Genomic DNA, 13,083 nt, shown 5'->3' with positions numbered 1-13,083 from the left:
GATTAGATCAGAGATTATCATTATCTTTAAAAACAAAACAACTCATGGGGAAAATGATAAGATCTAATCAGGTCTGATCAAATCAAAACCTTGATTCAATTTGATCTGATCTTGATAGATTTGTATAGGGAATGCCCGAATCTGATCTTATCTCATCCAATCAGATCCGATCAAATGAGTATAAATAAACCGTTCTGATCACCCAGGGGAAAAGATAAGATCTGATAAAATCAGGAAATTGATTGTCTTTGGTCAGATCTAAATTCACATGTGCTTATCTGAACCAATCTAATCTCATTTGCTCAGGAGAGAGTGATCACTGATCAGGTCCGATAAAATCCAACAAAAATCTGATCAGTGGTCAGCCATATTTGATAACTAGTAGGTACATCAGATCAGGATTTTTTAGACATGTTGAATCAGATCAGATCTGGACATACCTTGAATACAATTTAATATCACATCAAATTAAATCCGATCACTGTCCCAAAGACAACTTCAATCAAACTGGACTGAACCGGTCTGATATCATTCCTGATCACATAAAATTGAATTCAGGAAATATTTGATAAAATCTGATCTGATCTGATCACTTTTCACTGAATAGATATAGTTTTATTTGATCAGGTAAGCAAAAATCAAACAAGATCTGCTGTGATAAGATCAATTTTCTGATATGATCTCATGAAATTGGGCTCCGGAATCTGATCTGATTCAATCAAATCAGTCAAACAGTCCTGAGAACATGGCTGCTCACATCTGATCATTTTCCCCTGGGTAGATATGATTTTATTCGGCCAGATAAGTGAAGATAAAACCACATCTGATCAATTTACTGATCTGAACAGATGACATTGAATCCAGGAAATATTCACAGTCAGATTTGATCTGATTTTATTCGGCCGGATGAGCTAAAATCAAATCAAATGTGCTCAGATAGAATTAATTTTTCAATCTGATAAAAAAAATTGGATCTTGAGAATATTGAGATTTAATCTGATGTGATCTGATCACTTTCTCCGGAGTAGATATGGTTATGTTTGATCAGGTAAATGAAAATGAAATCAGATGTGCTCAGATAAGATCAATTTCCTGATCTGACTACATAAAATTGAATTCAGGAATCTGATCTGATTCAATCTGATTTGATCAAGTTAATCTGAATATAGGTCTGCTCAGATCTGATCACTTTCTCTTCAATGGATATAATTTCATTTGATCAGATAAGCGAAGATAAAAGATAAGATCAATTTCCTGATCTGATCAGTGATCACATAAAATTCGGTCCAGAAAATATCTGAATTTGATCTGATCTGATCTTTCCCGGTGCCCTCTTTTTCCCTTGTTAGGGGCAATCTGAACAAATGGCATATCATTTACTACCCAATAAGAAAAATTTCAATCTGATGAAAAATATACGTACCATGAACAGTGAGCTGAGCCACAGCGCTATGCCTACTCCCAATCATATTCTGCACAACGCATTGGTACTCTCCTTCATCTTCTTTTTTCACATCGGTTATCAGTAAATTGCCTCCATCAACGATACGATGCCTGAAAAAAAAAAAAAAAGAAAATCACCATTAGATAACAGCACATGGCTCAGTTTTACCCCCTCCCTACTCATAATCACAGTTCGAACCTTGAAAATTCGCAAAGGCCGAGACAATAATCCCAAACAAATAATATACAAAAATAATTCCGATTAAAATATCGAAAATACTTTTTAAACCATTATTTTCCTTTTTTCATCTACGTTTCACTTTCAACGACAAAAAGTTGTATACGCCATAAAATTTAATTGTTCGATTCCTTTTACTTTTCTATTCTCTTTCTCGATCTCCGGTTCTACAAACAACTGCCAACATTCAAGACGTCATCATTAAGCATAACTTTTTCCCTAACTTCATTGATACTCGTACTATTCGTAGTTCAACTTTTTCGCCTCCCCTTTTCAATTTCCAAGTAAAAGACATTAAAAGGGATGCATCTCATCGAATACAGTGGTATCTATAACTTTCTCTACCAACTTCTTCATTATGTAACAATAGAAATTTGTTTGGCGAAAACTTTTTTCTTCTTTTAATTCGCGATACTCGCGAATCGAATTTCGATGAATGAATTTCTTTGGTTAGCATTTTTTTTTTTCGCTGATTCTTTGCATTTTAATTTAGGTAGGTATAAATTGGGAATTTCGAATCACAGAATGACGATTTTGGGCGAACATTCTAATTTTTTTTCTGAAAATGTCACCTTTTTTGAAACTTCTGAATTTTTTTCTCAATCTCTCGATTCGTTTTAGAATTTTCGGACTTTTTATGTCACTTTTCATTGACCAATGGAGCAAAAATGTTCACCCTACGAGCTGCTAATTTTTAAAAAACGCCCAAATTCAAATCTGGACTACTGTAAGGTTCTTCTGTAAAGAAACTTGATTAAGAAATTCACCATCTTATATTCAAATATTCCAAATCCAACTCATGAGACAAGCCCATTCAACTCACAACCCCCCTTCCCCCATCACAATTGATCAAATTATCCATTCCAAAAGCACTCGAGCAAAATATCACAATGACTCATTGAAAAACACAAATCAGCTTTTCAACCATTCGTTCAACTTTTTTCACCATTCAATTTCGCGAATTCCGATTTCCAACAGAAAATAACCTTCACCGATATTATAAAAAGCCATAATAAACGAGTGAAAAAAATTCCGATTCAATTTCATCCTTATTTCCCTTTCGAATGACGCATGATGCCTTCATCGTCGTCGTCGTTATTTCTTCGGCACAAAAAAAGACCTGATAAGTATATCGCAGGCCTACGTTACGCTATAAAAATTTAATTTTCGTGTATCTTTTCATCGCAGGGATGAAAAAAATGTTAACTTTTGGCGAAAATGCTTCTTTAAGGTTAACGAACAATGAAATTGAAACGAAAATAGGTAAACTTTAATATTCTCAACCGAGGATGAAAAAAAATTTCATTTCGAGGCAGAAGGGAAAAAATGCCACAGTCGATAAGTTAATATCGACGACGAGAGAAGGTCGTGATTGGCGAATATTGGAAAATAACGCGCAAATGTTCTCGCAACATGACACTTTACACAATATCGACCTAATTCCAGCTAGAAAAAAATTCCTTAAGTTCTTCATCGCTCTTTAACCAGTTCCAAGAGTGTTTTCATCGAGTACAAAACGAAAACAAATTCGCTCTAGTACGTAAAAGTTTTCAAAAAATACAACAATTCATTCTCGTCACACGATGCACCATTATGGGGAGCCTGTACCCCCATCAATACTCCCAAATCAAGCTGGAAAAATTAAAAAAATTCCGCTCGTGTTGTCGAAAGAGTCGAATGTTTGTACACAAGTTTAAAACTTTTTTCTCCTTCTTGGTAACTACAACATAGGTCCAATTTACGTACTCTAATCACGTGCTATGGAATTAGCTAAAAACCGTTTCCAACATCTTGTTCGACGGTTCCAAGTACCTACGTTCACTTCGAAAAATACTCTTATATACTACAACAGCAGCAGACTGGGGGTCATCGTCATCCTTATCCCAGCACATCAAACAAAGAAAGACGAAAGAGGAAAAAAAATACCCTATAAGAAAATCACCGCACGCGTTAAACTCAACTCGGGCGTAAAATACTAACTTTTTAGATACTTCCGTATCGAGCTTTTGCCCGTTTCGTGTCCAGTACACGGTCGGCTCCGGTTGGCCTTTCGGTGGTCCGCATTCTAACATCGCGGTCTCTCCGGCCGCTACTCTTGTGTCGTTTGGCTGCAGACGGAAATCCTCTTTGAGAACTGCGACAAAAAAAAAGGAGAGGAAAAGAATTAAAATCGGGCGTAATTAGCATTATTACAGTGAAATTCCATTAGAAAAATACGAATAAAATCGTGTGAAGGGGCACAATATAAATACGAAGGGGATTTTTAAGAGCTGCAAAAATTTAGTGCTTTGCAGTAAGTCGAAATTCCCTCCTCGTCCCTTTTTTAGAAAGAAAGGTCATTCATTCCATTTGTCTAATTCTATGTCATATTTTGATTTAATGTGAATTAGAATTAGTGCACCGATCGAATAAAACAAGTTCGTGATTTGTCACCATATTTCGATGATCCCCCCCCCCTCCCCTTCAAACTCAGATTCGAAATATTAAATGAGTGATATTTTGGGAATATTGATTTTTGATTTTCTTCACAGTAATTTGAGTACCCATCTCATTTTTTGATCTAAATAAAAATAGTGAAACAGGAACTTTTTTCGAATATTTGAATAATTCTTAGTAATTTTATGACCAATTTGATGTTTTTATGCTTTTTACGCAAATTATACTGAATTCAACTGAAATTTAATTAATTTTTTGACAGTTTCGAAAATTTGTAGGCATTTTTTGACGAATTTTAAATTTTTATGGAACTTTTTGGGTACCATAAATATTGAAATAAAATAAAGTTTAGCTTATAGTAAATAAAATCACTTTTTTGAAAAAAAAATCGTTGAAAAGTTTTAAGGTAGTGTTGATTTCTTTTAGATACGAATGCAATTTTTTTGTCTTTGAAATTTTTTGGTCTGGGAGAGGGAGGATGATGGGGCACAGATTTGGATGCATAAAAGCTAAAAAAAGTTGTGTTAAAGCAATATTGAACGTAAAAAAAATCCAGAAGTCCAAATTTGCAACCCACCCCTCCATCTTGCCCCACAAAATGTTGAAGCTGTTTGAAACTCACAACTAGAAATTTTTTCGAAAAAAACAATCACGGCGATTTTTTCAAAAAAACTCGAGTAGTAAAGTTTAAACGACTCTAACTGTTCTTTTGGGAGAAGATGAAGAAGTAATGTAGATTTTTCAACTTTTGAGACTTTTTCACTCAAAAATGCGTCAAAAAAGTCAAAATCGATTTTTTGGATCAGCACACAAACCTTATTCCATATACTCTTTCTCGCGGGTAATTCTATTCAATTCTGCTAAAATTTAATTAATTTTTGACGACTTCAAGTCCTTTTTACGATAAGTTTTGTTGTTTTTATGACACTTACCTACGTATTTGTGCAATTTTTGTTGAATTTCGATCCATTTCAAAAATACATATTTTTTGATCAATTTTTTGTAATTTTTCACAACTTTTTTGGTGTTAAAATCATACAGTTTAAAAAGAGATTTTAAGAAGCTCTAATACAGTTTTTTCAAAATTGTACTCAATTTCGTTGATTTTCTCAACTGATAAAAATTTTTAAACACTGATATGCCAATTTGAAAATTTTTACACTTAAGTTATTATGCAATTTTGATGAAATTAATATTTGATTGATTTTTGGAAATTTTTGTTCATGCAGTTTAACAAAATTTTATTCAAATTTCAAAATATTCCATCATTTTATCAAGTATTTGTAGCTTTTTATCAACTTTTGCTCAATTCTTTTGAAATTTCATCAATTTTTTAGAATTCTCAGCTATTTTTATGTAAAAACTATGATTTATTTTACTTTATAAAATTTTTACAGCTTTTCATGCATGATAAAAATATTTTATCATTTTTTTCAAATTTTTAAAAATATATTAGGTAAACATTTTTTATGCAATATTTTACAAAAATTTTGAAATGTTTCAGCAACTTTCAGTCATTTTTAAATGTTTTAAGAACATTATTTCAACACATTTTTAAAGAATGTTTGATGTTTTACCAACTTTTACTACAGTTTCATAAATTTTTTGTAATTTTTATGAAGATTTAATATTTTTTTGAAATGGTATTTTATGCAACTCATGCAGAATTCCAAACCATTTTTGGAGTATTATGATCATCTTTTTGACAATTTTGAATTTGAGATGTTACGTCAGCTTCAAGCCTTTCTGAACTACCTGTGCCTATATCATGACAGTTTCACACCTTTTTAAACAATCTTTTCAAAATTTCGCTCAATTCTGAAGATTTTTTTCATTCTCAATTCAATAAATATTATTGATCATTTTTGATGATTTTTCAATGATTTAATGTAATTTTGAGAGGTTTTACTCGAATTTTGAAGCCTTTTTTTGCATCCTATTCGTATTTTTTTTTCAATACCGTTTAGACAAATTTCAATGTTCCGAGCAATTTTTTCAAGTTAAATCGAACTTGACTATTATTTTACCTATTTTTCTCAATTTTTAGCAATTTTCAAATTCTTAAATTTATGCAACATTTTTATTTCATTTTGACACAATTATTTATTGAACTTTTCCAATTCAATAATTTTTGCAATTTTTATTTTAGGAGAATTTGACTGTTTGGTGAGCAAGGGGGAGAAGAAGAATGATTTTTTTCAAGGGGGAAGGGGGAGGAAGCTTGAAAACACCTTTATCTTTTCTATTTTTCGCGTTTTTCAAATTTTTAATTCCCCGAGCAATAATGTTTTAATTTTTTTAATTTTTTTTTTGTTGAAAACACGAAAGAAAATTTTTTTAAAACATACAAAAGGGGAAATAAATTGAATAATTCAAAGTTTGATTACATAAAATGTCAAAAAGCAGCACATTTTGATAAGAATCAAGAAAATAAACAGAATTTGCAAGATTAGCAGATGGCTGAGCAAAAATGAACCACCCCTTTAAGGGAAGTATCTTGAACAGCATGACAAAATATTTTTTAGACTTGGTGAAAAAAATTGAAAAAGCATCCAACAATTTTCATTATTCAATTTTTGACAAATTTTTAAAAATTTTAATTTAGTCACTTTGCCGTTAGAAAAAATTAAAATCTGATAAAAATCAGCTAAACAGCTAAAATTTAATGGTTTAGAATCGTTTTTCTAGTTTCCAGTAGATTTTCAGATTTTCATTTTCTGAAAAATTGTCTTAAAAGGGCAAAAATGAAATTTAATAAGGTGTAATCTCTGATAACAATCTTGGAATTTTTTTTCGACCGATCTACTTCAAAATATAATATCCAAAAAATGTTGCCAGAGATTCCTTTTGAATCCAAAAATAAATCCATCGATTATGCTCAAGAATAGCTGGAAACTATCACCAATCGATTTGAGAGGCTGAGGAATGGGTTTACGTAAAAATAAGATCTTTTTACTTTTTGATAAAATTTTTGATTTTTTTTCTTCAAAAAATTCACACTTGAGTTTTCTGTGCTCAATCAAATAAAATTCCATTAGTGAGATATACTACCTTTTTTGAAGAAGTCGAGTAGCGAGTACCCCAAATTTCAAAATTTCGCTCAAGGGCCACCTTAAAGAACACGCTATTCTATTGCAGCAAAAAAACATGTAGATGCACATTGCTCAGCTCACTGAACTCACTATAAAAAAATTCCACCAAAATTAACCACATCGTTCTCATGTCATCGACTTCAGAGACATGTCCCTTGTTTTAATTCGCACTCGTACGAATAAATCGCACCCAAAAAGAATTTTTTATTGGCTGACTCGAAAGTCTAAAAACGCTCGTCGAAACGATGTAATTTTCTCATTTGAAATTACTCACATCGTTGGTCCGTGTAAATATATAGAGTTAAAATTAGATTGTATTTTGTATAGTACTCGTACAATGCGAATTTCTCGAATTGTTGGCATTCGAGGCGAAGTGTAACTCAAATTGAGAATTATCGCTGCTGAAATTTTCAACATAATCGTCTCTACCTATAGCTATACGAGTATATACCTACGCGATATAATTCGAAGAGACGAGAGCTTTGGTGAAACGCTTTGACGCAGGTTCACCACCATCTCACCACCTCGAAGAAGATTTTTCCATTATGAAAATTTCATTTACTTTGTCGCTTGATGCGCGAATCGTCATTTATTATTAATCTACATAGAGTTACGCACCAAAACACGCGTATATGAGTAATAATTTAATATTCAACGAATTTTCGCAATTCGTAGCACCGCCGCCGCCGCCGCCGCCGCGCCGCAGAAGAAAGCGAGGAAACGCGTGAAAAATCGAATCTCATGAAAGAAGTTATCTTTCTCGTCGTCGTCGTTTCCTGAATAATACCTATACCTAAGGATGTATTCAAAGTTGAAAAATTTTCTCGAAATACGAAAAAGTTTTTTGTCGAAAGCAGATTGCCGAGTCTTTGTCGAAGTACCTCAACAACACGACAAGAGGAATAAATTCGCGAATAAATGTTTTTTATAATTTCTTTAAAGTCTGCTCGTGTATTCTTGATAAGCGCTGGTTGGTGCTTTCAGCATTTACATGAGCTAGGCAGAGAAAAATTTCCGTTGTGAATAAAAAAGATGAAGTCGTTCAAATTGATGTGTCGATTCGAAGAAAAAAGAAAAGCGAAACGTTTGCGATTCTTTTCCAAGTGGGATTTTCTTTCGGACTTTTCGTAATAAGAGATTTCAATTTTTCGTGTAAATTTGTACAAAATTGATTTTTAAAACATTTGGAAAGGGTTCAAAACAATTTGTGTACTCACGAATCCATTTCTAATCATTTTATTTTTGACAGATCAATTTGGGTCTTGAGGTGGAAATTTTATTGAAATTTGCAGAATGTTCGAGTTTCACAGGGGTTCAAAAATTATCAATTTTTATGAGCAAAAATCGATATAAAAAATTTTCGAAAACTATTTCTCGAATTTTACCAAATTAATCTTGGAATCGTGCTGAGTTTTCGGTCGCAGAAAATTTTAGTTGGATTCTGATGGATTTGAGCGCCGAAAAGAGGAGGAATGAAAATTTTTCAAATCTCGGGCTGCACAATATGAGAGGAAGAGAAGGCCAAAAAAAACGTATTTTCTTAACTTGATGCAGGCCGAATTATTTCGGAATAAACTGATCTTTAGATTTTTTTTTCGACCAGACACAGAAAACTTCTGTGAAAAATTAAGATTTTAAAATCGATTGATGACGGTTTCAAGCCATTCTTAATAAGCCTAATCGATGGATTTTTGGACTGTAAAGGAATCTCTGGCAACAATTTTTGGATTTGAACTGGCAAAAATATATTTTGACAATTTGTGCTAAGATCGGTCGGAAAAAAATCCCAAGGTTGTTATCCAAGATTACACCTTATTGAATTTCATTTTTGCCCGTTTTAGACAATTTTTCCAAAAATAAAAATATAAAAATCTATTGGAAACTCCGAAAACGATTCTAAACAATCACCAATTGATTCGAAAAGTTCAAAATAGGGTGCACATTAAATTTCAGCTGTCTAGCTGGTTTTTTCACATTTTAATTTTTTTTGTCAGTTTCTGTCATCATTAATTTATAAAACAAATTTCTGTCGTGTTGGTCAAGATATTTCACTTTGTGGGGGGGGGGGGTTCATTTTTGCTCAACCATCTGCTAATCTTTCAAGTTTTGTATTTTTCTTGATTCTCATCAAAATGTGCTGCATTTTGACATTTTGTGAAACCAAATAACTTTAAAATTTTCCATTTACTTCCTCTTTTGTGAATTTTTGAAAAATTTGCTGTTGTGTTTTCGTTCAAAAAAATCTTCTTTGAAAAAAAAATTAGCTTACTCGTCCACTTCACAAGAATTTTGAAAATTTGAAAAACGAAAAATCGAAATGGTGAAGGTGTTAAAAGCTTCCACCTCCCGCCAAAAAAATCTTGAAATACCTGATGATGTTGAAAAAGCTAAAATTGAAATTTAATGACTCCCCCCCTCTTCTCCCCTTCACCCCCAAACGGCCTAATTTTCCTAGAATAAAATTTGCAAAAATTCTTGAATTCGAAAAACCGCCAAAAAATTAAATTAAAGAATTAAAAAAATTGCTGAAAACTGAGAAAAATTTGTGTTGAAAAAATTGCTCGAAAAATTAAAATTTGTTTAAATATTGAGAAAAAAACACGAATAACTAAAATAGGATAAAAAGCTTCAAAATTCGAATAAAACTTCTCAAAATCGTGTTAGATCATTGAAAATCTTCAAAAATTGATCAAATATTTATTGAATTAAGAATGAAAAAAAATCTTCAGAATTGAGCAAAATCTTGAAAAGATTGTTTGAAAATGTGTGAAAAACTGCCATGATCATGATACACTTGGGTAGTCCAGAATGGCTTGAAGTTAATGTAACATCTCAAATTAAAAATTGTCAAAAAGATGATCAAATACCTACTACAAAAAATTGCATAAAATATCATTTAAAAAAACTGTAAAATCTTCATAAAAATCACTGAAAATTGCCAAAAATTCATGAAACTCTAGTGAAAATTGGTAAAATATCAAAACGGAAAAATGTCAATTTGAGATTTTTTCATCCGTGAAAGTGCATTTGGAGAAATTTTCAGGAACTCGAGTCGAGTAGGAATAGTTTTAAGTCGTTTTGAAGCCTCCCGAATTTTTTTTTTCGGAAATTCCAGTTTTTCAAAAAATTTTATCAAGAGCTGTTCAAATGAACTTTGGCAGTCAGAAGTTCACAAAAAGTATTACTTTTGACTGCCAATTCTCAAAAAGTCTGGCTTTTTGTAAAAATTGCACGAGTCTTGCATTTTATAAAATATTCACATTACATTGAGAAACTTTGCCTTTTGCTTAAATTGTCAAGAATGTTTCATTTTTGGCCAAAAATTATCAAAAGTGGTGTTTTTTTTTGCAAAAACTTCCAAAAAATCCCCTGTTTTCCAAAACTTTGTCCTAATGTGTCGCTTTTTACCATAACTTGACAGAAAGTTCTTTCTTTTGTTGAAAGTGTCAAAAGTTTCGCTTTTTGCCAGAAATTGCAAAATTCTCACTTTGTTGCTCCGCCATGATTTTTTTAATCAAAACCAATTGCAAAACTGCGTAAAATATTTTAGAATTTTGAAATAGTTGAATAAAAAACTATAACTATGAATGAACAAAGTCACAATTTTGATGAAAATCTGGGGGGGGGGGTCGTAGACTTGATTACTGAATTCTTTATTGTAATTTTAAGGAGACATTATGTCGTTTCTTACCGACACAAATACACTACAAAAAATATCACTATACTTACAAGATCTTGGCTCTTAAGAATGGGAGGGAAAAAACTTCAAAGAGACCAACTGTTCATCAACGACGAGTATAACTACGTATTTTCATGAAGGAGACAATTTCTCAAGTCGATTGTACTATATGTATGGACACTGGACAGGGACAGGGGCACCGTGTGGTATTTTTACGTACAGTTTCTCAAAGTTAAACAAAGCATGAGGTGAGTACAAGCGAGAGAATGCAATACGGACAAGAAGGACTTGCGGGAAACGTAAAATTACACGCGTATTCGACTAACTAGAGGTAATTGTTATGTATGGCATCTGTCTGACGCTGGCGGGTTATTTCGTTGGTTTGTCGCGCGTTATAAGTAATGAATTACTCGCTGCGGACATTTTCGCGTCTCTTTAACGAATCTGGCCAAGTTTTAGTTTTTGGTATATAGAAGAGGAGTATAAGATGGCGTATAAATCTCGGTAGTTGTTGATGCGGTATGCTGGAAAGTTGCAGGAGTTTGGCTTTTTTGGTTTTGTAGTTTGAAATTAATGAAAATGAGATTGAAATAGGGCGAGGAGGTGTTTTGCGGTCGCGTGTCTCCCAAACGCCCGAGGAGGAAAGTGAAACTTGGCGAGTTTGAGTCGAGTTTACACCGACGCGACGACGACGACTCGACGAGTGTACGAGGAATTTTGCAAAACATCGCGTCGAATTTCAAGTCGACTAAATAAGAGGCCTGTGAGATATTCGACGGTAAAATCTTAATACGATGCGGTTCGAAAGTTTATTGACCGAGAGATGAAAAATAACGCGTTGTTTGGCTTTTTAATCGTTTCGAAAATTACTCGAGCAAGCAATTCCTCGTACTATACGGCTGGTAATTTATTACCAGTCTGCTAACCCCGACTCGACTTGGGTGCAAAACGAATAAAACCACCCGACCCGGTGTACTAATTTCATTATATCAACCGCATCACCATCGCCAGCAAGTACGTCTACGTATATATAAGGCCACGTTTACGCTGATAACATCCGCTCTATAGCGCCACACGCAGCGAGCTCAAATAAAAAGGTCCCGCAATATATATAAAAGTTTGGCGATCTGCGAACATAAGAATGGTGACTTTTCACCCGCGATACGTATTACGTTCTCGTAGAAGCCGAAAATAAGGGTATTTGCGAGCGTCTCCGTCGTAGTCGCCCTAAACCAAATCGCAGAAAGTAAACAGAGCAGGGAGACTAAAGGTCAGATCTTTGTTTGATACACGAGCGTAGATTTTTGCAACGTTTTTGTTTTATGCTAGATTGCGAGATACCAAAGATATACGTACGATATACGATTAAACATTGAAAAAAGATTACCTTACATGAGTATAAATTAGGGTGCCGTAGGAAAAAGTGCTATTGATTCGTTTTGTATCATAAATGACCATTTAGGGTAGAATTGAAAAAACATGTTCTGTATTTTGGCTCTAATTAGTGAGGAAGTGCTCTTCGAGTGGGAGACAAACCAGGACAATTTTGAGCCTTTTAGCCGTGTTGGAGGCATAAACTATTATTCTGACCAATTCTGACAAAAAATTTACGGATGAAGATGGAAATTGGAGAGTCCTGCGGTGAAAATTTTATTAAAATCGAGCTTACAGTTTGAGTATTGCAGTGGTTCAAAAATCATTAATTTTCATGAGCAAAGGTCGAGATCAAAAAGGGTAGGTACCTATTCCCATGTAAAATAGTTGAAATGCCCCTGTCCTCGGATTTTTGAAATTCTGATGAAACATTGTTGGGTGCTTTTAAAAAAACTGTTGGGGCCAAAGAATTCCCCCACCCCGCCTCCCTTGCCACACAATGGCGGAATTCTTTTTTTTTTTTTTTTTGGAACAAAAAACCATATTTCAACATGTTTTGAATAGAAAATTTTGAATTCACCCAAAATATACTATTAAGGAGACACGAGTGTAGCAACGTGGAATTTTTTCAACATTTTTGAGGGGGGGATAGCTAGGTTTCTAAAATTCCATAAAGTTTAATTTTTTCAAAGTTTTTAAACATCTCAATAATGTCAAGAATTCATCTCAATTTAATTCTTTCGACTTCTTCTTTTTTCAAGTTTTTCAAAATCTGATATTACTCATGACGCGGATCTGGTCTCAAAAATTTAGACCCCTCA

General features: G+C 33.2%; 1 protein-coding gene across 2 annotated transcripts in view; it reads right to left on the bottom strand.

Moving 5' to 3' along the window:
- robo1 (roundabout 1) overlaps positions 1-13,083 on the bottom strand; it is a 289,875-nt gene that overhangs the window by 30,382 nt on the left and 246,410 nt on the right. For both annotated transcript variants that reach the window (XM_065360488.1, XM_065360489.1), the window contains exons 3-4: positions 3,662-3,815; positions 1,424-1,554 (exon numbers count right to left, since the gene is read on the bottom strand). In XM_065360488.1, coding sequence (XP_065216560.1) covers positions 1,424-1,554; positions 3,662-3,815 — 285 coding nt within the window. The remainder of the gene's footprint in view (positions 1-1,423; positions 1,555-3,661; positions 3,816-13,083) is intronic.

The sequence above is a fragment of the Planococcus citri genome, chromosome 4 (assembly GCF_950023065.1).
Source record: "Planococcus citri chromosome 4, ihPlaCitr1.1, whole genome shotgun sequence".
Classification (NCBI taxonomy): Eukaryota; Metazoa; Arthropoda; class Insecta; order Hemiptera; family Pseudococcidae; genus Planococcus; species Planococcus citri.
Note: the sequence above shows the minus strand (reverse complement) of the source record. Positions and strands in the feature narration are given on the sequence as shown.